Genomic DNA, 27439 nt, shown 5'->3' with positions numbered 1-27439 from the left:
AGTGAGCTGAGATCGCACCATTGCACTCCAGCTTGGGCAACAAGAGCAAAACTCCGTCTCAAAAATATAATTATAATAAATAAATAAAAGTAAAGTGTTGATGTTTGTGAATGATTTATTCTTCTAATGAACTAGAGGAGATTTTTCCAGGAATTTCAGAGCCAGTGAGGTTATGTTGCTTATATGTGTCATGTGTATCCAGGTGAAAAAACTTAATTAAATGCTATTATATAATACCATACATAAAAACTGAATTTTAGGAATACTGAAGAATGACATATAGAAGTCAAATCATTAAATAGCTAGTAGTAAACAGAATAGAGTGTCAGCTGTTACCCAATGATGATAATATTTTCACGATTAAAATTAAACCTTTTCTGATTTTAAAGGAAAAGTTCAGATCTGTATCATATAAAGAATGTAAATTTTCAGGGTAATAAAATTAAAATGCAGAGAGAAAATGCAAAAATAGTTCTTACTAGATGTGTGTATGTAAGGAACTTAGACTAATTTTAAGAACACTGTCAAGACCCTGGTAGTTACGTAGGAAAAAAGACATGAATGATTCATTCAACAAAAACTTTGAGTATTTCTGTGCTAGATGGTAGTGTTACAGTGGTAAACAAAATAAATGTGTTTCTGCTATCCTGGAGCTTAGTCTACAAAAAAGGTACATATTGGCCGGGCACGGTGGCTCACGCCTGTAATCCTGGCACTTTGGAAGATTGAGGCGGGTGGATCACCTGAGGTCAGGAGTTCAAGACCAGCTTGGCCAACATGGCGAAACCCCGTCTCTACTAAAAATACAAAAATTAACTGGGTGTGGTGGCGGACACCTGTAATCCCAGCTACTCAGGAGGCTGAGGCAGGAGAATCACTTGAACCTGGGAGGCAGAGGTTCCAGTGAGTCGAGATCATGCCACTGCATTCTAGCCCGGGGGACAAAAGCGAAAATACGTCTCAAAAAACCAAAACCAAACAACAAAGGCACGTATTAAATACGAACATAAATATTTACAAATTATACTGAATAAGTTCTCATGTTTATTATTTGCTTGTCCAGTTACAAACTTTTCCTTCGTAGAATTAGAAATATAAATAATAAACATGAGAACTCATTCAGTATAATTAATAATTATTAAATGTAAATAAAAACATCTATGTACAATTAGGCATTTAAGAATTATTTGAAAAAAAACACAATGTGGAAACAGATATTTTGATATATTGCTAGTGATTGAAATTGATAATGTTCTTTTGAAGAGTAAAGTGACCATATATATTAAAGTTAAAATTTAACTCAGCAATCACACGCCTGGTGAGTTATCTTAAGGAAATCAGTTTGAAAGTAAAATCAATATATGCACAAAGACTTTAACATTTATCATAAACCAGAAAAATCGAGTTTCAAATTATATCCTATGGACTATTTTCTGCTAAAAAGTATTAATATCAACTTTATGTAATACTTTCGTGACAAATATTTTGGGGGAGAAAACCCAACAAAATTACATGCATTGTAATTTTTTTTTTTTTTTTTTTTTTGAGACAGTCTTGCTCCAGCGTCCAGGCTGGAGTGCAGTGGTGCAATCTCGGCTCACTGCAACCTCCATCTCCCAGGTTCAAGCAATTCTCCTGCCTCAGGCCTCCCGAGTAGCTGGGATTACAGGCGCTCACCACCATGCCTAGCTAATTTTTATAGTTTTTAGTAGAGATGGGGTTTCATCATGTTGGCCAGGCTGGTCTTGAACTCCTGGTCTCAAGTGATCATCCGTCTGCCTCGGCCTCCTAGAGTGCTGAGATTACAGGTGTAAGCCACTGCACCCAGCCTTATGCATTATAATTTTAATTTGTAAACTGTACAAAGGGATAATACTTGTAGTACAACAAGAAGTAAAAACATTTGTTATAGGTAGTTAACATTTGTAACCAGTAGAATTATAGGTAAAATTTATTTATTTAAAACAGTTTTAGTTGGATTTGATTTCAACTTTAAAATAATGCTTTTCATCTCTATCAGGTCTTTTTGCCTGGCTTTTTGTCCAGCAATCTTTATTATAAATATTTGAATGATCTCATCCATTCGGTTCGAGGAGATGAATTTCTGGGCGGGAACGTGTCGCTGACTGCTCCTGGCTCTGTTGGCCCTCCTGATGAGTCTCACCCAGGGAGTTCTGACAGCTCTGCGTCTCAGGTATTGACTGATTGCATCTGCCATTAGGGAGAAAAGCATACACATCCTTTCCTTCACATCCCAGTAACAGATCCTATTATTTGTAAATTTTAAGTTGTAGAATAAAAAGATAAATAAAAGCCAGGCACAGTGGCTTGTGCCTGTAATCCCAGCACTTTGGGAGGCTGTGGTGGGCGGATCACACGAGGTCAGGAATTCGAGACCAGCCTGGCCGACATGGTGAAACCCCATCTCTACTAAAAATACAAAAATTAGCCGGGCATGGTGGCAGGCACCTGTAATCCTAGCTACTTGGAAGACTGAGGCAGGAGAATCGCTTGAACCCAGGAGGCAGAGGTTGCAATGAACCAAAATCACGCCACTGCACTCCAGCCTGGGTGACAAAGTGAGACTGTGTCTCAAAAAAAAAAAAAAAAAGAAAGAGAAATAAAATTAGCCTACTTACTATCTTCTAATCAAAGCATTTGTGGTAACTTAAAATATACTGTATTGTAAAGTATCATGCTGTTTCATTTAGGCCATTATTCTATTTGAATCTGTGGCTGTTTCTCTTAATAAATCAAGTAATATGGAATATATTCATAGCCTCTGAAGAGCTCTTTATGTAAGTATTTATTTAGGATACTTTTTGTAAAATAAGTGAATGAATTCTTAGGTCTCCTTTTTTTTTCTTTTCTTGAGACAGGGTCTCCTCGCTGCAACCTGGAAATTCTGGGCTCAAATAATCCACCCACCACAGCCTCCTGAATAGCTGGGACTAGAGGCATGCACCACCACGCCTGGCTAATTTGAAAATTGTTTTTGGCCAGGCATGGTGGTTCACGCCTGTAATCCCAGCACTTTGGGAGACCGAGGCAGGCAGATCACGAGGTCGGGAGATGGAGACCAGCCTGGCCAACGTGGTGAAACCCCGTCTCTACTAAAAATACAAAAATTAGCTGGGTATGGTGGCTCATGCCTGTAATCCCAGCTACTTGGGAGGCTGAGGCAGGAGAATGGCTTCAACCAGGGAGTCGGAGGTTGCAGTGAGCCGAGATCACGCCACTGCACTCCTGCATGGCGACAGAGTGAGACTGCATCTCAAAAAAAAATTTTTTTTTAAATGATGGAGTCTTGCTGTGTTGCTCAGGCTGGTCTTGAACCCCTGACCTCAAATGCCGCCTGCTTCAGCCTAAGTTTCTTTTTTTTTTTGTAAAGAGACAGGGTCTTGCTATGTTGGCCAGGGTAGTCTCAAACTCCTGGCTTCAAGCAGTCCTCCCACCTTTGCCTCTCAAAGTGCTGGGATTACAGGCGTGAACCACTACCTATAATGTTGTGTTTCACTCAAGGCCTTTTGATTTCGTTTTGCATTACCGTGCCACATTGTGCATTTCCTTGACCTTTTTTGGAGTGCTTTCACATGTTAAACCATATCTGATTCTCCTCAAAATCACACAAAGTAGAATATCCTAAGACAAGAAATCTAAGGAGGCATAAAGAAGTTAACTGGTTTTATTAAACTCACACAGTAAATGATAGAGCCAGAAATATTCCCCTTCTAGTGTTCTTCACCATCAGCTTAATGTAGCATAATAATTTTCTAATTACTGTTGACAAATAAATAACCCTTTGAATTTTCAATACTGGGCCTTGGATAAATTTTCCTAATTTGTAAGAGAGTATTATCGTATTGCCATTTACAAAGCTCTCCTGAGTATCTTTTTCTTCTGTTAAGTTTACCTAGGAGATAAACTGCTGAGTATGGTTGCCATTTTGGTTTTTTGATATAGGTTAGAATGTCTTGGTTTTTTTTTTTTTTTTTTGGTTTTTGTTGTTGTCATTGTTTGAGACAGCATCTTGCTCTGTCGCCCAGGCTGGAGTGCAATGGCACGATCGTGGCTCACTGCAACCTCCACCTCCCGGGTTCAAGCAATTCTCCTGCCTCAGCTTCCTGAGTAGCTGGGATTACAGGCATGTGCAACCACACCTGGCTAATTTTTGTGTTTTTAGTAGAGAAGGGGTTTCACCATGTTGGTCAGGCTGGTCTTGAACTGCTGACCTCATGATCCACCTGCCTCGGCCTCCCAAAGTGCTGAGATTGCAGGCATGAGCCACTGCACCTGGCTGAATGTCTTGTTTTTGATTAGGCACTTAAAAAAGGCCTAGGTACTAACCATAAAATATATTTTTATACCTTTTGTTGATACTATATATATAGAAAACTGCACTTATCATAACCTTAGACACCTCGAAGAATTTTCACAAGCAGAACTAACCCATGTGACCCAGCATCCAGATCAAAAACAGCATTATCAGCCCCTCTAGAAGCCCTCTTGGGCCCCTTCCATTCACTGTCCTTCTTGTCACCAGGGTAGCTACTATCCTGACTTTTGATGGCATAGATTAGCATTACCTGTTCTTGTCATTTTATAAATAAAACCATACTGTGTATTCTTTTCTTGTACAGCTTTATTGTGCTAATTCACATTTACATCATACAATTCGGTGGTTTTTATATGGTCACAGAGTTAGGTAACCATTACCACATCGATTTTAGAACATTTTTTTCACTCCAGATAGAAACCCCCTTTACTTAAACTCCAAATCCCCCACTCCACCAGCCCTAGGCAGCCACTAGTCTACTTTTTATCTTTATAGAGACAATAGATTTGCTTATTCTGGACATTTCATAAACATGGAACCGTATATTATGTGGTCTTTTGTTGCCAACTGTCTTTCACTTAGCATCATGTGTTCAAAATAGCGTCATGTTATCCATGTTTGGCATGTATCAGAACTTTATTCCTCATTATGGCCAAATATCCCATTGCAAGGATTTATGACATTTTATTTGAATTGTACCCTCCTTTCTGCCATTTATCAATAATGCTACTGTGACCATTTGTGTACAAGTTTTTGTGTGGATATAGGTTTTCTTTTTGTTTTTAAATTTGAGGTGCAGTCTTGCTGTGTCGCCCAGGCTGGAGTGCAGTGGCACAATCTCGGCTCACTGCAACCTCTGTCTACTGGGTTCAAGCAGTTCTCCTGCCTCAGCCTCCCGAGTATCTGGGACTACAGGCACGCACCACCACGCCCAGCTAATTTTTTAGTAGAGATGGGGTTTCACCATGTTGGCCAGTCTGCTCTCGAACTCCTGACCTCAAGTGATCCACCCACCTCGGCCTCCCAAAGTGCTGGGATTACAGGGGTGAGCCACTATGCCCGGCTGTGGTTTTCATTTCTTTTGTTGTATATACATAGGAGTAGAATTGCTGAGTCAAGAGGTAACTCTTAAACTTATTGAAAAACTGCCAGAGTGTTTTCCGAAAAGGCTGCACCATTTTGCAATCCCACCAGCAGTGTATGAGTTTTACAGCTTCTCCACATTTCATTGGAACTTATTATCTGTTTGGCTGTTTTTAAAAATGATAGTCATTCCAATAAGTTCTACTTCACTGTGGTTTTTGCACTTCTCTGATGAGTAATGATGTTGAGCATCTTTTCATTTGCTTATTGGCCTTTGTTCTAGCTTTGGAAAAATGTTTATTCAAATCCTTTGGCCATTTTTATTTTTATTTTTATTTATTTATTTATTTATTTATTTTTGAGACCAAGTCTCACTCTGTCAGCCAGGCTGGAGTACAATGGTGTGGTCTCAGCTCACTGCAACCTCCGCCTCCTGTGTTCAAGTGATTCTCCTGCCTCAGCCTCTCGAGTAGCTGGGATTACATTTCAGGCACCTGCCAGCATGCCCGGCTGATTTTTGTATTTTTACTAGTGACAGGGTTTCACCATGTTAGCCAGGCTGGTCACAAACTCCTGACCTCAGGTGATCTGCCCGCCTAGGCTTCCCAAAGTGCTGGGATTACAGGCGTGAGCCATTGGGCCCAGCCTAGATTTTCTTTTTTCTTTTTTTTTTTTGAGAAGGAGTCTTGCTCTTGTTGCCCAGGCTGGAGTGCAGTGGCACAATCTCGGCTCACTGCAACCTCTGCCTCCTGGGTTCAAGCGATTTTCCTGCCTCAGCCTCCCCAGTAGCTGGGATTACAGGTGCCCACCACCACACCCAGCTAACCTTTGTATTTTTTTTAGAGACAGGGTTTCACCATGTTGGCCAGGCTGGTCTCAACTCCTGACCTCAGGTGATCCACCTGCCTTGGCCTCCCAAAGTGCTGGGATTACTGGCATGAGCTACCAGGCCCAGCCAATTTTCTCATTATATTGCCCAGGCTGGTCTCAAACTCCTGGGTTCAAGTGATCCTCCTGCCTTGGCCTCCCAAAGTGTGGGGAGTACAGGTGTGAGCCACCTTGCTCAGCCCCTTTGCCCATTTTTAAATTAGATTGCCTTTTTATATTGAGTTTCAGGAGTCCTTTATATATTCTAGATAAATGTCCCTTATCAAATTATATTATTTCCAGGTATTTTCTTCATTCTGTGAGTTGTCTTTCCTCTACCTTTTAAAAAAGGTGGGTTTTTGTTTGTTTTTTTAAGATAAGGTCTCATTCTGCTGCCCAGGCTGGAGTGCAGTGGCACAATCACAGCTCACTGCCACCTCAACTTCCTGGGCCGAAGTGATCCTCTTACTTCAGCCTCCTGAATAGCTAGGGCCATAGATACACACTATCACACCCAGCTATTTTTTTCTGTTTGTAGAGACAGATCCTACTGTGTTGCCCAAGTTGGTCTCAAACTCTAGGCTCAAAGTGATTCTCCCACCTCTGCCTCCCAGAGTGCTGGGATTACAGGTGTGAGCCACACGCAACCTGTCTTTTCACTATTAATAGTGTCTTCCTGCTTTAGCCTCCCGAGTAGCTGGGATTACAGGCACCCACCACCATGCCTGGCTAATTTTTTTGCATTTTTAGTAGAGACAGTGTTTCACCATGTTCACCCGGCTGGTCTTGAACTCCTGACCTCAGGTGATTCACCTGCCATGGCCTCCCAAAGTGCTGGGATTACAGGTGTGAGCCACTGCACCCAGCCAAAATATTGCCTTCTTAACAGTATTGTCTTCTAATTTGTGAACATGGATGTATCTTCATGTATTTATGTGTTCTTTCATTTCAGCAGAATTTTGTAGTTTTCAGAGTAGAAGCCTTTCACCTACCTCCTTGGGTCATTTATTCCTATGTTTTAAGTTCTTTTCGATTCCATTATAAATAGAATTGTTTTCTTAATTTCATTTTCAGATTGTTTGATGAGAGAGCATAGAAATACAAGTGATTTTTACATGTTGATCTTGCAACTTCAACTTTGATAAATCTGATTGTTAGCTCTAATAGTTTTCTTGTGGATTCTTCAGGATTTTCAGTATATAAGATCATGTCATTTATGGATAGAGATAGTTTTTTTTCTGGCTAGAACTTACAGAGCAATGATGAGTAGAAGTGGCAAAAGCAAAAATCTTTGTCTTGTTTCCTATCTGACAGGGAAAGCTTTCAGTTTCATCATTTAATATGATGTTAGATGTGGGTTTTCAATAAATGCCTTTTTTCAGATTCAGGAATTTCCCTATCATTCCTGATTTTTTAAGGCTTTTTTTTTTTTTTTAAATCATGAAAGGGTGTTGAATATTGTCATGTTCTTTCTGTATCAGTATAAATGATCCTATGGGTTTTGGGTTTTATTCTGTTGATGTGAAATATTAATTGATTTTCAGATGTTAAACCAACCTTGCATACCTGAGATGAATCTCACTTGGTCATGGCGTATAATCTTTTCAATATGCTGCTGGATTCCATTTACTGGTATTTTGTTGAAGATTTTGTATCTGAATGCTTAAGATAACATTTACACTCTATCAGAAATCAATTGACCATAAATGTGAGGGTGTATTTGTGGGTTCTTGATTCTCTTCCATTCCAAAGATAGACATACATCCGTCTGTATGTCTGTCTTTATGCCAGTACCATACTCTCTTGATTACTATTGCTTTGTAATAAGTTTTGAAATCAGAAAGTATAAATGAGATTTTGGTATCTGAGTAACAGTCCTCATAGAATTAGTTGGGAAATATTCCCTCTTTATTCTGGTCCCTCTTTCTTTTTTATTTAACTGTGTATCTTGGAGATTGTTCCTTCTCAACACATGAGAGCCGCTTTCCCTACCCTCCCACCCCTGCTATAGAGAGGTCTGTAAGTGTCTGTTCAATTATTTTATTTACTTAACCTATTACTTAGTCGGGGACATTAAGCTTGTTTATGTCTTTTATTTTAAACAATGCTGCAATGAATAGTCTTGTATATAAGTCATTTTCCATCAATATAAGTCTCTCTGTAACTGAATTTTTAGAAGTGGAATTTCTAGGTCAACCTATGGCTCTGTATTTCACAAAAATACCAATTCTGGTTTTTCTTGTGGAGGTGGGGAGTAGGAGGTAGAATGCTGGAGGAGAACTTGCTGTACTCAGCTAGCTAGTCATTTTAGAAAGGTTTCCTTAGCTTCTTTTTGTCATATGGCCTCACCAAGAATCAAAAACACTCCTATTTACCCTGTAAACATGGGGCTTTACTACCCAAGATACATATTTCTGGATGTATGACAGCTTTTCATATTGAAGAAATAATGCTGTGAGTACAGCACATTTGTTGGAACTTAGGTCATTAAGAATGTCTTATAAATTCATATGTTATACATTTTATTTTATTTTATTTTTTAGTTTTTGATACAGAGTCTTCCTCTGTCGCCCAGGCCAGCGTGCAGTGGTGCAATCTTGGCTCACTGCGACCTCCATCTCCTGGGCTCAAGTGATTCTCATGTCTCAGCCTCCAGAGTAGCTATGGTTACAGGCATGCACCACCATGCCCGGCTAATTTTTTTATTTTTAGTAGAAACGGGGTTTCACCATATTGACCATGCTGTCCTCGAACTCTTGGCCTCAAGTGATCGGCCTGCCTCAGCCTCCCAAAGTGCTGGGATCCTTGTATTGGGTAAAAGATGAATATTGAGGGCTGCATGGTGGCTCATACCTGTAATCCCAGCACTTTCTGAGACTGAGGTGGGAGGAGTCCTGGAGCCCAGGAGGGTGAGGCTGCAGTGAGTTGTGATCGCGCCATTGCACTTCAACCTAGGGATTATAGGCTTCAGTCACTGTGCCTGGCCTGTACATTTTAATATTGTGCTTTCCTCTTTTAGCTATAGTATGAGGTTACATTTCAGAGTCATTGTTGTTAAGCATCTTAATAGTGATGAGGTTGAGTGAAAGTTACTTCTATTTCAAACACTGAAGACAATTTTGTACAAATCTGTCACATTCCAAGCCCAGGACTGATTGTTTCATATACTTCTAATTTTACAATTTCTATTGTAGTCCAGTGTGAAAAAAGCCAGTATTAAAATACTGAAAAATTTTGATGAAGCGATAATTGTGGATGCGGCAAGTCTGGATCCAGAATCTTTATATCAACGGACATATGCCGGGTAAGCTTAGCTCATGCCTAGAATTTTTACAAGTGTAAATAACTTTGCATCTTTTAAATTTTTTAATTAAATTTTACATTTTTTTCTAATCTATTATTATATGCCCAGAACTTTCACTTAGAGTGTGCAGTATAATGTGGTGGTTAAGTATAAAGGCTCTGGAGTGACTTCCTGGGTTTTAATCTTGGCTCTGCCATTTATTGGCAGCCGCTAACCTCTTGGTATCTCAGTTTTTTCATCTGTAAAATGAGAATAATAAAGTGAAAAGATGCCAACATCATTTATTCTGGGCTGCATAACTGATACTTGGAAAAAAGTATTCCTTTGAGTTTAAGAATTAAGTTGGTTATTCATTTTAGCTTGTAATAAAAAGATAGTGATTCATAGGATATGCCACTTACTGAAATTTACCACAGATCCAATCATAAAATCACTTTCTCTTCCCTAAAGATGGCTTGATTAACATGTAAAGGTGTGTAAAGGCTTGATTACCCTACCCTGATCCGTACCCCAGTTCCCAGCAGCACCATGAAAAAGGGATTTCAACATATTTAATTACTTTCAGTAGAAAGTAACAGTGGTAGGCCAGGCGCAGTGGCTCACACCTTTAATCCCAGCACTTTGGGAGGCCGAGGTGGGCGGATCACGAGGTCAGGAGATTGAGACCATCCTGGCTAACACGATGAAACCCCGTCTCTACTAAAAATACAAAAAATTAGCCGGGCGTGGTGGCAGGCACCTGTAGTCCCAGCTACTTGGGAGGCTGAGACAGGAGAATGGCGTGAACCTGGGAGGCGGAGCTTGCAGTGAGCTTAGATTGTGCCACTGCACTCCAGCCTGGGCAATGGAGCGAGACTCTGTCTCAAAAAAAAAGAAAGTAACAGTGATATTGGGAGACTGAGGAGCCTAGAAAGTACTTGAAGGAAGTAAAAGGTTTGTTTGACCACATTGTATTTGGAAAGCCAGCTTTTTCAGCTGTGTCAGCTTTGTGTAGTGATTTTTAGTTCTTCTTTTAGAAAATAATGGACAAGGCCGGGCACGGTGGCTCACGCCTGTAATCCCACAACTTTGGGAGGCCGAGACGGGCGGATTACCTGATCTCAGGAGTTCGAGACCAGCCTGGGCAACATGGTGAAACCCCGTCTCTACTAAAATACAAAAAGTTAGCCGGGCGTGGTGGCGTGTGCCTGTAGTCCCAGCTACTCCGGAGGCTGAGGCAGGAGAATTGCTTGAACCCGGGAGGCGGAGGTTGCAGTGAGCCAAGATCACACCATTGCACTGCAGCCTGCGCGACAGAGTAAGACTCTGTCTCAAAAAATAAAAATAAAATAAAAAAGAATGGACAGTAAACCTAAATGAGTTCATTCCCAAAGATGATGTTATTCTTAAGGGATGGTTCATTTATTTAAGACCTTACATAAAGTCTATCAATTGCGTGATTTTTCACTTCTGTAATTGTGTGTATGTATAATGTAAATATATATATTTTTGTTTTGGTTTGGTTTTTTGAGACGGAGTCTCGCTCTGTTGCCCAGGCTGGAATGCAGTGGTGCAATCTCAGCTCTCTGCAACCTCTGTCTCCCAGGTTCAAGCGTTTCTTCTGCCTCATCCTCCCAAGTAGCTGGGACTACAGGCACGTGCCACCACGCCCGGCTAATTTTTTGTATTTTTAGTAGAGATGGGGTTTCACCGTGTTAGCCAGGATGGTCTCAATCTCCTGACCTCGTGATCCACCCGCCTTGGCTTCCCAAAGTGTTGCTATTACAGGCATGAGCCACCACACCCAGCATGTATTTTTTAAATGTATAAAATGAAGCAGAAAAGAGAAATGATAATTTTTCTTCATCTTGAAAGATTATCTTCACCAGGCGCAGTGGCTCACACTTGTAATCCCAGCACTTTGGGAGGCCTCGGCAGGCGGCTCACTTGAGTTCGAAACCAGCCTGGCCGACATGGTGAAACTCCGTCTCTACTAAAAATAAATAAATAAAGATGGTTTTAATATATGTTTTAGTTTTATGATTTTAGCATCTTTCTGAAATTTTTCTCAAGGCAAGTAAATTTGTATCAGTTGGTATATTGGCACCCATCTATGAAATAACTTATTAGGAAGGTATCTCTAAAATAAGATCACTTTGCCTGAAATAAACTGATATATTGATGTTCACAGAATTTTTCTTTTAACCGACTCGATAAATGCATTATTCTTGACCTCAAGTGATCCACCTTCCTCAGCCTCCCAAAGTGCTGGGATTACACGCATGAGCCACCGCACCTGGCATTATTCTTATAAAAGGTTAAATTTCTAGTTAAGTTTAATGTCCTCTTTGTTCATGTACCATTGCTTATTTTCTTCCCTTCCTACTCACAGTAATCATTCTTATGGTATGCATTTTTGTTTGCTTATTTTTATGTAATTGATATTATGCTCCATTCTGTACATTGTACTTTCATTCACAGTGAGTTTTGGACATTCCTATGTTCATCTATACAGACTTACCTCATTTTAACTACACTGTAGTATTCCGTATGTAATATTTACTATAACTCATCACTGTAGCAGAGCATCTCATAGTGTATGTATTACTGTTTTGCCATTTTGGTATCAATGAGTATTTAAGTCATTTGCAGTTTTTCCCTCTTATACCCAGTATTACAAAGGATCTCCTTTTATATGCTTCTTTGTACCAAGAGGCAGATTAAAAATTTTTTTTTGAAAAAATTTTTGAAAAAATGAAATGAAGTCTCACTATGTTGCCCAGGCTGGTCTCAAACCCCTAGGCTCAAGCAGTCCTTCCATCTTGGCCTCCCAAAGTGCTGGGGTTACAGGCATGAGCCACCATGCCTGGCCTAGATTTTAAATTTTGATAGCTCTTACAATTTACTTTGTAAAGTATCTGCATCATTTTATGTTCTCACCAGTCATTAATAAGAATACTTCATACTTTTGGCTGGACACAGTGGCTCACGCCTGTAATCCCAGCACTTTGGGAGGCCGAGGCGAGCAGATCAAGAGATCGAGACCACCCTGGCCAATATGGTGAAACCCTGTCTCTACTAAAAATACAAAAATTAGCTGGGCGTGGTGGCGCACTCATAGTCCCAGCTACTCGGGAGGCTGAGACAGGAGAATCACTTGAACCCGGGAGGTGGAGGTTGCAGTGAACTGAGATCACACCACTGCACTCCAGCCTAGCAACAGAGTGAGACTCCGTCTCAAAAAAAAAAAGAATACTTCAGACTTAATTTTTTTTCCAGTCTTAAGTTTTTGCTAATGAGATTGAGTTTCTTTTGGTATGTCTCTTGATTGTTCAGGTTTTTTCTTTTATGAATTGACTATTCATCTCTTTTTCACATTATTTCTGTTGGGTGATTTTATTAGTGACTTGTTAAAATTCTGTATATTTTTTCAGCATGACACTTCATTATTAAAAAAAAAAAAGATTCTCTATGTTTCTTGATACTAATCATTGGTTGGTAATACCTTAAAAATAAGACCCTTACTGTATTTTTTGCTTTTTTTTTTTTTTTTTTTTGAGATAGAGTCTTGCTCTGTTGCCCAGGCTGGAGTGCAATGGTATGATCTCGGCTCTCAGCTCACTGCAACTGCAACCTCCACCTCCCTGTTTCAAGCGATTCTCCTGCCTTAGCCTCCCAAGTCGCTGGGATTACAGGCATCCACCACCACACCCGGCTAATTTTTGTATTTTTAGTAGAGACAGGGTTTCACCATGTTGGCCAGGCTGGTCTCAAACTACCGGCCTCAAGTGATCCGCCTGCCTCGGCATCCCAAAGTACTGGGATTACAGGCATGAGCCACAGTGCCTAGCCACTTTTTGCTTTTTAACTTTGTTTTATAGTACTATAGTTTTAGTATAAACAGACATATGTATACACACAACTATGGCTTTATAATATATTTCAGTCATTGTTAGAGCAAGGCCTACCTTTTGGGTGCTTCTTTTACAAAATTGTCTTGGCTATTCTTGTGCCTTTTTTCTTATTTGTGAATTTTAGAATTGTGAATTACCTGTTGACTCACCATGTTTTGTAAACTGAGGATTTTGAATGGAATTGCACTCAATTAAAGATTATCTTGCTTTCTGTGCAGCAATGTTTTATTTCAAATAATCCCTACTTTAAATTACTTAGGATAGCTATAAATTGTGTTTCTGGCTTTCTAGATTTAGATGAAACGCTTTAAACTGATTTTTTTCTCCTAAATTTAAAACTGATTGTTAGAACTTAAAGTCTTCTGTTCATCCTTATTTAGGAAGATGACATTTGGAAGAGTCAGTGACTTGGGGCAATTCATCCGAGAATCTGAGCCTGAACCTGATGTAAGGAAATCAAAAGGTTTGTGGTGTTTTTATACTTCATATTAAGCCTTTACTCACATTAGTGATTGACTGTAAGTCAAAGACCACTTAAGGTTTAAACTGTTTATTTTGTAAAGTAACCACTGTATCTTTCACCTTGTGTTTATAGTCACAAGTAAGTACAAGGGCTTCCTGTAGTCACATCTTTATGCAATCTCCTCTGAATCAAGTTAGTGAACTTGCTTTGCCACTCCAGAAGGCACATGAATATGAAAAAGCATTGTCTATTTTCTTATTTAATGGCAAAATACCCAACCTAAGTTGGACTTAATGTTTGAGACCGTTTATTTTATTAAATTATATTTTTTCTCTTTTCTTTTTTTTTTTGAGACAGTTCTTGCTCTGTCACCCAGACCGGAGTGCAGTGGTCTGACCTCACCTCACTGCAACCTCTGCTTCCTAGGTTCAAGCGATTTTCCTGCCTCAGCCTCCTGAGTAGCTGGGACTACAAGTGCGCACCACCACACCTGGCTAATTTTTGTATTTTTAGCAGAGATGAGGTTTCACCACATTGGCTAGGCTGGTCTCATACTCCTGACCTCAAGCAATCCATCCGCCTTGGCTTCCCAAAGTGCTGGGATTACAGGTGTGAGCCACCATGCCTGGCCTTATTAAATTATTTTTATTAAATTTCCTCAAGATTGATGAAAGTAATGAAATATAAAAGTAATGAAATATATGTGGAAAATAGACTGGATTAAGAAAATGTGGCACATATACACCATGGATACTATGCAGCCATAAAAAAGGATGAGTTCATGTCCTTTGTAGGGACATGGATGAAGCTGGAAACCATCATTCTGAGCAAACTGTCTCAAGGACAGAAAACCAAACACCACATGTTCTCACTCATAGGTGGGAATTGAACAATGAGAACACTTGGACACAGGGTGGGGAACATCACACGCTGGGGCCTGTCGTGGGGTGGGGGGCTGGGGGAGGAATAGCATTAGGAGATATACTTAATATAAATGACGAGTTAATGGGTGCAGCACACCAACATGGTACATGTATACATATGTAACAAAGCTGCACGTTGTGCACATGTACCCTAGAACTTAAAGTATAATAAATTAAAAAAAAAATAAATATATGTGGAAAATATTAATAGGTCAAAATTCAAATTGTTCATTTAATCAGAAGAGTAGTTTAGTCAAATCCAAGGGTTAGACAACAGAAATCTTTTTTGTCAAGTGCATTCTTTGTGACTGATTTCATTTTCTTCCTGGTTTACACAGGAAGATTTCAGAAACAAATGTGGATCCGTGACAGATGGTATCTAGAAGTTTTTAGTTTGGTTGAATTGACAGTATTTTATTGAGTAAAAGATACTAATTTTTGTAAGAAGAAAAATTCAATTTTGATAAGTATGTTTAAGATTAAGAGCTATTGGCCAGGCGCTGTGGCTCATGCCTGTAATCCTAGCACTTTGGGAAGCTGGAGCAGGTGGGTCACGAGGTCAAGAGATTGAGACCATCCTGGCCAACATGGTGAAACCCCGTCTCTACTAAATTAGCCAGGCGTGGTGGCACATGCCTGTGCACCTGCCTCCAGGTTTAAGCGATCCTACTGCCTCAGGCTCCTGAGTAGCTGGGATTACAGGCGCCATGGCTAATTTTTGCATTTTTAGTAGAGACAGGGTTTCACTACATTGGCCAGGCTGGTCTGGTCTCAAACTCCTGACCTCAGGTGATCTGCCCGCCTTAGCCTCCCAAAGTGCTGGGATTACAGGCATGATTCACCATGTCTGGCCATTTATCTTATTTTCTTCTTTTTTTGTTTTTGTCTGAGACAGAGTCTTGCTGTGTCGCCCAGAGCTGGAGTGCAGTGGTGCGATCTCAGCTCACTGCAACCTCTGCCTCCTGGGTTCAAGCAATTCTCCTGCCTCAGTCTTCCAAGTAGCTGGTATTACAGGCGCGTGCCACCACATCTAGCTAATTTTTGTATTTTTAGTAGAGACAGGGTTTCACCATGTTGGCCAGGCTGGTCTCGGAACTCCTGACCTCGTAATCTGCCCACCTCGGCCTCCCAAAGTGCTGAGATTACAAGCGTGAGCCACTGTGCCCAGCCATCTTATTTTCTTTCTTTTTTTTTGTCGGGTGGGAGGGGGACAGAGTCTAGCTCTGTCGCCAGGCTGGAGGGCAGTGGCATGATCTTGGCTCACTGCAACCTCCGCCTCCTGGGTTCAAGTGATTCTCCTGTAATCTCAGCTTCCCGAGTAGCTGGGATTACAGGCATGTACCGCCACACCCAGCTAATGTTTGTATTTTTAGTAGATATGGGGTTTCACCATGTTGGCCAGGATGGTCTCCATCTCCTGACCTCGTGATCCACCCACCTTGGCCTCCCAAAGTGCTGGGATTATAAGCGTGAGCCACCACGCCTGGCCCATTTTATTTTCTTAATGCAACTATTGTTTAGGTAATTAATTGCATCTCTTCATTTTGATGAATTATCTACTTTTTGGTCAGATATACATTTGACAGAGAAAGCAAAAAATGCAACAATTATTGAAGTAATTTAAACCAAAAAAGGGCCTATTGCCTGGTTGACCTTATTTATCCAAATAATTACTTTTATTTCCTGTTTTGTCAGAGAAGTCTTAGGTACACAGTTGGGAAGAATCTTAAGACTGAAGGAAAATCTACACAGTTCCTTCAGTAAATAATGTTTTGCTTTTCCTGAGTTAAGGAAAGGGAAAAAAAATGTGTGTGTGTATGTTTTAAGTAAATGATTTTTGAGTGCCTCTTTGTGTACTTGTATTCACACGGCAGGTTAGAAGATTCAGATCTTGCTTTCAAAAATTTGACAGTCTAGTAGTTATGTGCCTTTTTTTTTCTTTTCTTTTCTTTTTTTTTTTTTTGGAGACAGTCTTGCTCTGTCGCCCAGGCTGGAGTGCAATGGCGCGATCACGGCTCACTGCAACCTCTGCCCCCCAGGTTCTAGCAATTATTCTGCCTCAGCCTCCCAAGTAGTTGGGATTATAGGCACCTGCCACCACGCCTGGCTAATTTTTTATTTTTAGTAGAGATGGGGTTTTGCCATGTTGACCATGCTGGCCTCAAGTGATCCGCCCTCCTTCTCCCAAAGTACCGGGCTTACAGGCGTGAGCTTGTATTGGGTAAAAGAACAATATTGGGGGCTGCATGGTGGTTCATACCTGTAATCTGAGCACTTTGTGAGACTGAGATGGGAGGAGTGTTGGAGCCCAGGAGGGTGAGGCTGCGGCTGCAGTGAATTGTGATCACGCCATTGCACTTCCACCTAGGTAATGGAGCAAGACCATGTCTCTAAAAAACAAAACACAATTTTTTTAAGGAATACTGGGAAGAGGTCAGTGGTGGTTTTAGAACAGAGGAAGTGCCAGATGACCTTTGTGAGGCATTGGCCAGGAAGAACTCTACAGTGTCTTTAGGTAGCTTCTGTCCATAAGGATAATGGGGTCTCCTCCCCAGTATTAATAGAAAATCTCTGAGCTGTTTTTTTTTGTTTGTTTGTTTTGTTTTTTTTTCCTGAGGTGGAGTCTCTCTCTGTCGGCCAGGCTGGAGTGCTGTGGCGCGATCTTGGCTCACTGCAAGCTCCGCCTCCCAAGTTCACACCATTCTCCTGCCTCAGCCTCCCAAGTAGCTGGGACTACAGGTGTCCACCACCACGCCCAGCTAATTTTTTGTTATTTTTAGTAGAGACGGGGTTTCACCATGTCAGCCAGGATGGTCTCGATCTCCTGACCTCGTGATCCGCCCGCCTCTGCCTTGCAAAGTGCTGGAGTTACAGGCGTGAGCCACCATGCCTGGCCTGGTTTTGTTGTTGTTGTTATTTATTTATTTATTTTTTTTTGAGACAGACTCTCGCTCTGTCGCCCAGGCTGGAGTGCAGTGGCACGATGTCGGCTCACTGCAAGCTCTGCCTGCCAGGTTCAAGCCATTCTCCTGCCTCAGCCTCCTGAGTAGCAGGGACCACAGGTGCCCGCCACCACGCCCGGCTAATTTTTTGTATTTTTAGAAGAGATGGGGTTTCACCACATTAGCCAGGATGGTCTCGATCTCCTGATGTCGTGATCCGCCCACCTCGGCCTCCCAAAGTGCTGGGATTACAGGTGTGAGCCACCGCGCCTGGCCTGATTTTTTTTTTTTTTTTTAATCTGGTCTCATACCTCTGACAGCTCATGAAGAAGTGCTCCTGCTTCATATGTATATGTGTTAGCATAGTGTTAACATAGCATAGGTGTTCGGTGTTTGCAGTTTGTTTCTGTTTGTTTTATATGAATTAAGGTGTATTATGAGCAGTTGAAGATATATAGGAAATTTTTTCCCAAACCACTATCTCTGCTCGTTCTATTCATTCAGTCTGTTTATGTTATTCCTTCATTCATTCATTTGATAGAACAGTGGAGTGCCTACTGTATGCATCTATTGTTCTGGGTCCTGGGGAAGAAAACAAAGTTCCTGCTTTCATGGAACTTACATTATATTGGCGGAGACAGTAACAGACAAACAAATGTAGCCTGTGTACATGTGTTACATGAAAAGCAGGGTAGGGGGCTGGGAGAGAGTAGTAGGGAGTGCTATTTTCGAGGTGGTTGTCAGGAAAGGCCTCACTGAGGAGGTGGCATTTTGAGTAGACCTGAGCGCAGCGGGGGCGTAAGCCCAGGCAGCATGTGGAGGAAGAGTGTTCTTGGTGAAAGGAACAAGGATAGAGGCCCGAAGCTAGAGAGCTCAGCATGATCAAGGAACAGCAAGCCCCGTGTGGCTGGAATGGAGTGAGCAAAGGAATGAGCAGTAGAAGGTGAGTGAGTTGGGAGGTCACCAGAGACCATGGCAAGGACTTGAAAGTGTCAGGGACACATTGGAAGTTGGAGCAGGGAAATGATGGGATTTATGTTTTGTTTTTGTTTTATGTTTAGTGTTTTTAAGGGATTGCTCTATCAGCTATTTGGAAATTTTAGTGTAGGGTTTCAAGAAGAGAAGTAGAGAAACAACATTCTTGCCATAGTCATAGTCTAAGTAAGGGATGATGGTGGTGTGGATTAGGCTGGTAGTGGAAGACCAGTCCAGTTCGGGTTGTATTTGAAGGTAGAGGCAAAAAGATTATATTTCTACCAGCAAGCCCATCTATGAAGTTACTTGTATTATTAATTTAATTGAGACATGCCCACATAAACTAATAAATAGGAATTTCTGCAGTTTGGTTAAACACTCCTGTATATCCTGGTTCTTCTTTTAGTTGTCCAGATGTCTCTTTAAGTCAAGTATTTTTTGTGGTGTAGGAGCCTAGAGATTGAATTTATTCACCCAAAAGGCATTTGAGTGATTACTATGTGCCAGGCACTATGCTGAATGCCAAGGATGTAAATAAGAGGGCATAGTCTCAGTCTGTTTTACTCCAGCTTGGTTCCTTTTTAATGACCCTGACTTGTTAAGCATATCAGTTATCCTACAGAATGTTTAATCTTCTGTACTTTCCTGGTTGTGTCATTTAGCTTATTTCTCTCTCCTTGACATTTCTTGTAAACTGGAAGTTACACCTATAGTCTTGATGATTCGTGTTACACATTTTAGATTAGAACACATCATGTGTTGTATATGGTGTTTTTGAAAGGCTCTCTGTATATTGGTCTGTACATTAAAATGTTGCCTGAATGGATACACATAAGATTTAACAGTGATTACATTAGAGATGAGAAGAAAGAGGTGCCTTTTACTTTTCAATATACCTTTTCCTCTGCTTTTTGAACTTTCTTGCCCTATGCATAGTTTATTGCTTAATCATCCACCTCATCTCTTCCCCTGTGGCTTTCTGTTGCATTTGGAATGAAATCTAGCCTCTTTGCTGTTACCTGTGTATGTCCCTTGCTGGCCTCTATCACCTTACTTTGAACCACTCCTTTCATGGACTGAGCTCTCATTGGACTATCTTTTATTCTTTTGCTGAAGTTTCTTCACTTTGAGGGCCTCTGCAGTTGCTATTTCATGGCTGTGGCAAGCCCTGCCATGGCTTTCATGCAAGGATGGTTCCTCCTTCTCATCTCAATATTATCTCTTCAGAGAGGGACCTTCCCAACTCCGATGATCTAAAATCCTTTGTATATACCACTCACTACCACTTCTTTCTTTTCTTTTTCTTTTCCTTTTATCTTTTTTTTTTTTTTTTTTTTTGAGATAGGGTCTTGCTCTGTTGCCCAGGCTGGAATCACGACTCACTGCAGCCTCAACTTCTTGGGCTCAAATGATCCTCTCACCTCAGCCTCTTGAGTAGCTGGAACTGCAGGCACACACCACCATACTTGGCTTATTATTTTACTTTTTGTAGAGACAGGGTTTCACCAAGGCTGGTCTCAAACTCCTGCCGCAAGCAATCCACATCTCTCAGCCTCCCAAAGTATTGGGATTATAGGAGTGAGCCACCACTCCCGGCCTATTTTCTTATTCACTGTCTAAAATTATCTTGTTCATTTATTTACATACTTGTTTATAGCTTATTTCTCAGCTGGACATGGTGCCTCACACCTGTAATCTCAATACTTTGGGAGGCTGGGTTGGAGAATTGGTTGAGCCCAGGACTTCAAGACCAGCCTGGGCAACAAAGTGAGACCCTGTCTATAAAAAATTGTTTAAAAATTAGCTGGGCATGGTGGCACATGCCTGTGGTCCCAGCTACTTGGGAGGCAGAGGTGGGAGAATCGTTTGGGCCCAGGAGGTTGAGGCGACGGTGAGCCATGATTGTGCCACTGCACTCTAGCCTAGTGACAGAGTGAGACCATGTGTCTAAAAAGTAAATAAAAATAGTTTCTCTTTCATGACTAGAATATTACCTCTATGTGGGCAGGGAGTTTGTCTATACTATTTGGCACTATATTTCCTGATTCTGAAATTATGCCTAGCACATGGTAAGTACTCCTTAAATATTTATTGACCGAATTATTTAATACTTAAGAATTTCATTTGGGATTATCTGAGTGGTAAGATTACGGATTATATTTATGTAAGAAAAAAATCATTTTTTAAACTTGGTTGCCCTTTGCCACACTGACATAGACACTAAGTTTTCTTAGCCAGATTACTTCCGAGGATACTCACAGAGGCCATTCTCTTCTCAATCCCCAAATAATTGATATTTCTTAGCACTTTCAAGCTAATGCAATTCTTAGATGATGTATCTGTGTATATCATATCCTCATTCTACAAATGTAGAAATTGAAGGCTGGGCACAGTGGCTGTCACCTGTAATCTCAGCAGTTTGGGAGGCCAAGGCGAGCAGATCACTGAGGACAAGAGTTAAGACCAGCCTGGCCAACATGGTAAAGCCTTGCCTCTGTTAAAAATACAACAATTAGGGCCGGGTGTGGTGGCTCACGCCTATAATCCCAGCACTTTGGGAGGCCAAGGCAGGCAGATCACGAGGTCAGGAGTTCGAGACCATCCTGGCTAACACAGTGAAACCCCATCTCTACTAAAAATACAAAAAATTAGCCAGGCATGGTGGCATGCGCTTGTAGTCCCAGCTATCGGGAGGCTGAGGCAGGTGAATCCCTTGAACCCGGGAGGCGGAGGTTGCAATGAGCTGAGATTGCACCGCTGAACTCCAGCCTGGTCAACAGAGGGAGACTCTGTCTCAAAAAAAAACAAACAAAAAAAAAAAACAATTAGCCAGGCGTGGTGGCGGGTACGAGTACCTGTAATCCCAGCTACTAGGGAGGCTGAGGGAGGAGAATCACTTAAACCCAGGAGGTAGAGTTTGCAGTGGGCTGATAATGCACCACTACATTCCAGCCTGGGCAACAGAGTGAGACTCCGTCTTAAAAAAAAAAAAAAGAAAGAAAGAAATTGAGGAATGTGGAGATTGTGGTCTGTGATTTGTTAGGAATCACACAGCAGGTTAGTAGCAACTACAGGGCTTTGGTTCAGAATACCACCTTGACAATGATTTGTTTACAGTTTGGCTCCCCTTCCTCTGCCTTTCTCTCCTTCCTTATTGAGGGCAGCTGGAAAGAATTTTCATCATTTACTAGCCTATAGTTTTAATTTGAGTTTTGAAACCTTGATAATAGAGCACAGAGGAAAAGACTGAGTTTTCTTTTTTTGAGACAGTCTTGCTCTATGGCCCAGGCTGGAGTGCAGTGACACCATCTCAGCTGGTTGCAACCTCTGCCTCCCAGGTTCAAGCAATTCTGCCTCAGCCTCTCGAGTAGCTGAGATTACAGGCACGTGTCACCACGCCCAGCTAATTTTCTGTTTTTGTTTCGTTTTTTTTTTTTTCTGAGATGGAGTCTTGCTCTGTCACCCAGGCTGGAGTGCAGTGGTGCGATCTTGGCTCACTCAAACCTCTGTCTCCTGGGTTCAAGCAATTCTTCTGCCTCAGCCTCCCCAGTAGCTGGGACTACAGGTACATGCCACCATCCTAGTTCATTTTTGTATGTTTAGTAGAGATGGGGTTTCACTATGTTGACCAGGCTGGTCTCGAACTCCTGATCTCAGGTGATCTACCCGTCTCAGTTTCCCAAAGTGCTGGGATTATTGGCACACGCCTATTTTTGTATTTTTAGTAGAGACGGGGTTTCACCATGTTGGTTAGACTGGTCTCAAACTTCTGACCTCAAGTGATTTGCCCGCCCCAGCCTCCCAAAGTGCTGGGATTACAGGCGTGAGCCACCGTGCCCAGCCAAGATTGAGTTTTGAAAGCCTTCTGAGATTATGAGAAGGGCAAGCAAGATAACTTAAGAAGTTACATTAAAATCATCTAAGAGACAGTGTAATAAGAAGGAATTGTAAAATGATGTTATGAGCACGTGCCCATGTAGTGGCAATCCCTTGTGCTTGGATACAGTGGTGGGAGACAAAACTGTACTTAAATTGATAAATCCCTTACATGTCATTTTAAGGAGCTTAGACTGACTCCCATCATGTAGACATCAGAGATTTCTTTTTTTTTTTTTTTTTTTTGTGACAGAGTTTTGCTCTTGTTGCCGAGGCTGGAGTGCAATGGCGTGATCTTGGCTCACCACAACCTCCACCTCCCAGGTTCAAGCAATTCTCCTGCCTCAGCCTCCCGAGTAGCTGGGATTACAACCATGCACCACCACGCCTGGCTAATTTTGTATTTTTAGTAGAGACGGGGTTTCTCCATGTTGTGGCTGGTCTCGAACTCCTGACCTCAGGTGATCCTCCCGCCTCAGCCTCCCAAAGTTCTGGGATTACAGGCGTGAGCCACCGTGCCCAGCCCAGAGATTTCTAAACAGAGTTCTAACCAGATGCTTTTCCCTGTCAGTAGAATGAGAATGAATTGGAGGTGGGAGAGACTGGCATGAGGGACACCAGTCAGCCAGTGGAATTAGCTGGTAATGTTGATAGGAGAAGAAAAAGATTCAAAGTTAGGTAGTGGTAGCAAGAATTAGAGGGAAGGTCGGATTTATGATATGTCCAAGGTTGAATTCTAAGGTGAAATTTGGTGGCAGATTTCATGTGTAAATTGGGAAGGTAGATTGAGTTTTTTTAACATGGGTTTTCTAACATGTCAATAGAGTGACTCTGCAGGGGGGCCTGACGAGAGAACAGTGCATGGGGTGATTCAACAGCCAGTTGAGCCTTCATGCAGAGCATTTAACACTGTGACTCTGTAGACTCTGGTTGGCAGTAAAATTTCATTAAACCAATATTTAAACCCTTAGGTAATAATAAAAATTGAGAGAAAAGGATCCAGGTTTTGTATTTTTTATGAATTCAGTTATTGAATTAAACAGGACCTTGCCTCAAGAAATAATCTACCAACAATTAACTTGTTTTAAAGCAAAGTTAGGAAGTGAGCATGTTCAAATTATTAAATAAAAAAGTAAGCTGTGTATTTCATTCATAGAAATAGAGGCTGGCCTACTTCGGATGATTCTCAGCATGTGATTACAGATGTGGGCTTATACATCCTAGGGAGTTAAGGCGTACTCTGGCTTGGATAGAGTAGAGCTCTTTGAAACTCTTCTCTCACCCAGCTAGTTTATATAGACTAGAGAACTAGAATGTAGCAGCATACTCTGTCTTAGAAGCCCTTTTATATAGGAGCTGGTCTGGAAGGTTTGAAAACATAACAAATGTGTTGGTGTCTCCCAATGTATTGCTAGATTCTTACCCAAGAGCATTATCCTGGTTAGGGTTTTGTTTTGTTTTGTTTTGTTTTTTAATGTTTTCCACAAACTAACACTAGATGTTAGTTCTTTCATCAAGTGAGGAGAGTAGAAGAAAAGTCCAGAACTCTGAAACACCTTTTCAAAAGTTTTTCAAGCCATGATGTTTGCAAGTTAAATGCTCTGTTATGTAAGCAATATAATCAGTTTTTATTAATGTAACATTCCTTAGTGTTTTGAGGTATCACACAAAAAAGAATATCCCTATCTGGAAGCAACAGCTTTTAAATAAGAGCATTGTGGTGGTGGTGGTGATAGTGGTTTTTGTTTGTTTGTTTGTTTTTTTGAGACAGAGTCTTGCTCTGTCGCCCAGACTGTAGTGCAATGGTGCGATCTAGACTTACTGCAACCTCCGCCTCCTGGGTTCCAGCGATTCTCCTGCCTCAGCCTCCCAAGTAGCTGGGATTACAGGTGCCTGCTACCCAGCTAATTTTTTTTATTATTTATATTTTTAGTAGAGACATGGTTTCGTCATGTTGGCCAGGCTGGTCTCAAACTCCTGACCTCAGGTGATCCACCTACCTCAGCCTCCCAAAGTGCTAGGATTACAGGCGTGAGCCACCGTGCCCGGCCTTTTTTTTCTTTTTTTTTTTTTGAGTTGGAGTCTCGCTCTGTTGCCCAGGTTGGAGTGCAGTGGCATGATCTCAGCTTGCTTCAACCTCTGCTCCCAGGTTCAAGCAATTCTTCTGCCTCAGCCTCCTGAGTAGCTGGGATTATAGGCACCTGCTACCATGCCTGGCTGATTTTTATTATTTTAGTAGAGACGGGTTTCACCATGTTGGCCAGGCTGGTCTTGAACTCTTAACCTCAGGTGAATCACCCACCTCGGCATCCCAAAGTGCTGGAATTACAGGCATGAACCACCATGGCCAGCCAAATAAGAGCATTTTTAATGTAAAATTATGCATGAAATGTACATTCAATTTTGTCTTTGTTTACTAGGATCCATGTTCTCACAAGCTATGAAGAAATGGGTGCAAGGAAATACTGATGAGGTAAATCCTACCTTTAGGATAAAAAGATTTCTGTTTATAAGTGCCACCCTCATGTAAGTGAGGTTTAAAATTTTCCTTTTCTTTAGGTCCCATGTTTAAGCAGCATGGCACATTTATGTTCTCTTACCCAGAATGTACCAAGAAAGGATGGTCCCTTCTTAACATCTAACAATTGCCTGGTAGTAGCAGTGAAGGTATCTTCAGTCCAGAGGCTAGGACCACTGAAGGATATACATGCATTCAAGTTTCCATCAGCCAGCAGGCATCAGTAATCAGTGTGTAGATCAAAAGCTCAAATGTTTCCTTCCCCACCGGCAGTTTTACTTCAAGTAGTGGAGGCTTGCTTTTTTAATAGTTAATTAAGTACATTGAGAGATGGGAGGTAAAAAAAGGAAAATGTTTTATTTTGACCATCTAATATGAAAGTAGTTCGGTGTTAGGTATCCAGTAGTTGACACTGGAAGACAGGGAATGACATGTTAATATTCATAGCCAGAGGGTGGCCCAGGTTTTTTCGTACATGGGAATGAAATTCTTATCCAAATAAGTAGAAATTATGTGCATAAGCCATTTGTTAAGAGCACTGAGTATGTGCATCTCGATCCATCTAATGAATAACCATTATCACCAGTTTAAATTATTTTCTTTAGGCCCAGGAAGAGCTGGCTTGGAAGATTGCTAAAATGATAGTCAGTGACGTTATGCAGCAGGCACAGTATGATCAACCATTAGAGAAATCTACAAAGGTAAGGATGACTTCGTTTTGTGTAAACTAAAAAGTATTATTTTCCAGGTGTAAAAATAAAAAAGAACATAAGGGGTTTCTTTGCCTTTGAAGGATTAACTGCTGTGGGGATTACCTTCTTATCATAAGCAACTAGAAAATTGACAAACTAAATGAAACAACTGTTTGCATATATTGGACAATGGGCAATACAGGGAAACCATGGAAACCAAACAGAGCCCAGTAGTCTTGCTGAACGAAAGAGTTAAATATCAAAGTTCAGGCCAGGTGCAGTGGCTCACGCCTGTAATCCCAGCACTTTGGGAGGCCAAGGTGGGTGAATCACTTGAGGTCAGGAGTTCAAGACCAGCCTGGCCAACATGGTGAAACCCTGTCTTAGCTGGGTGTGGTGGCAGGGGCCTGTAATCCCAACTATTTGGGAGGCTGAGGCAGGAGAATCGCTTGAACCAGGGAGGCGGAGATTGCAGTGAGCCGAGATCACACCACTGCACTCCAGCCTGGGCGATGAGCGAAACCCCATCTCAAAAAAACAGTCAAAGTTCAGAGAGCTCAATTTGAGTAGAAGTTGTAGGATAAGGTAGCAGAAAAGAGGAAGCTGCCCAGAAAGAAAGCCGTAGAGATATTTAGAGAGATTCCCATGGATCCTTGGCCTAGGAGTGATCTGTATATGTGTGGGGTGAAAACGCATGTGTCCAGGTAGAGAACCCCCCAGAAATTAGTAGGCTGAATGATTGCTGGAACATAGGGCTAAGAAAAGTTCACGGCCAGAAGGATCTGGCCAGAGTAGAGAGACTTTGTAATACACAAGGCATTGGGTAGTGTCTTCACAAAGGTTATGCCTTACTACTGAAGATAAATTAGTCCTAGAGTACAAGCACCTGAACCAAGTTTCAAAGCAAATTTTTAAAGGGTCAAATTACCTAACAACTGCATGCCAAAACAAAGGCCTAACCCTCTTTACAGTAACACAACAAAATTCAGCACTTCACAGTGTAAAGTTAGAATGTCTGACGTCCAGGCTGGGCGCAGTGGCTCATGCCTGTAATCCCAGCACTTTGGGAGGCCGAGGCAGGTAGATCACCTGAGGTCAGGAGTTCAAGACCAGCCTGGCTAACATGGTGCAACCCCGTCTCTATTAAAAATACAAAAACTTAGCCAGGCATGGTGGCTGGCACCTGTGATCCCGGCTACTTGGGAGGCTGAGGCAGGAGAATTGCTTGAACCCAGGAGGTGGAGGTTGCAGTGAGCCGAGATCGCACCACTGCACTCTGGTCTGGGCAAAAAGAGCAAAACTCAGGCTCAAAAAAAAAAAAGAATGTCTGACGTCAATCACAAATTACCAAGCATGACATGAAGTTGACCTATAACCAGGAGAAAACTCAATCTATAGAAACAGACCCAGATGTGAGAAAGATGATGAATTTAGCAGACAAAGACCATCAAGTGGCTCTTTTAAATATTAAAAATATGTTCAAGTGGCCAGGCGCGGTGGCTCATGTCTGTAATCCCAGCACTTTGGGAGGCCAAGGTGAGTAGGAGTTCAAGACCAGCTTGGCCAA

The 27439-nt window shown here is 41.5% G+C and overlaps 1 protein-coding gene across 4 annotated transcripts in view; it reads left to right on the top strand.

Annotated features, from left to right (window-relative positions):
- AKAP10 (A-kinase anchoring protein 10) overlaps nt 1-27439 on the top strand; it is an 85920-nt gene that overhangs the window by 47122 nt on the left and 11359 nt on the right. For 3 of the 4 annotated variants that reach the window (XM_003807285.5, XM_008959376.4, XM_055101214.2), the window contains exons 10-14: nt 2021-2194; nt 9481-9590; nt 13864-13946; nt 25083-25135; nt 25786-25881. In XM_003807285.5, coding sequence (XP_003807333.1) covers nt 2021-2194; nt 9481-9590; nt 13864-13946; nt 25083-25135; nt 25786-25881 — 516 coding nt within the window. Of the gene's footprint in view, nt 1-2020; nt 2195-9480; nt 9591-13863; nt 13947-25082; nt 25136-25785; nt 25882-27439 lie in introns of those variants that run through there. The other variant, XR_004667220.3, reaches the window with a different exon arrangement.

Source organism: Pan paniscus, chromosome 19 (assembly GCF_029289425.2).
Source record: "Pan paniscus chromosome 19, NHGRI_mPanPan1-v2.0_pri, whole genome shotgun sequence".
Taxonomy (NCBI): domain Eukaryota; kingdom Metazoa; phylum Chordata; class Mammalia; order Primates; family Hominidae; genus Pan; species Pan paniscus.
The sequence above is the reverse complement of the archived record's forward strand: the minus strand, read 5'-3'. Positions and strand labels throughout refer to the sequence as shown.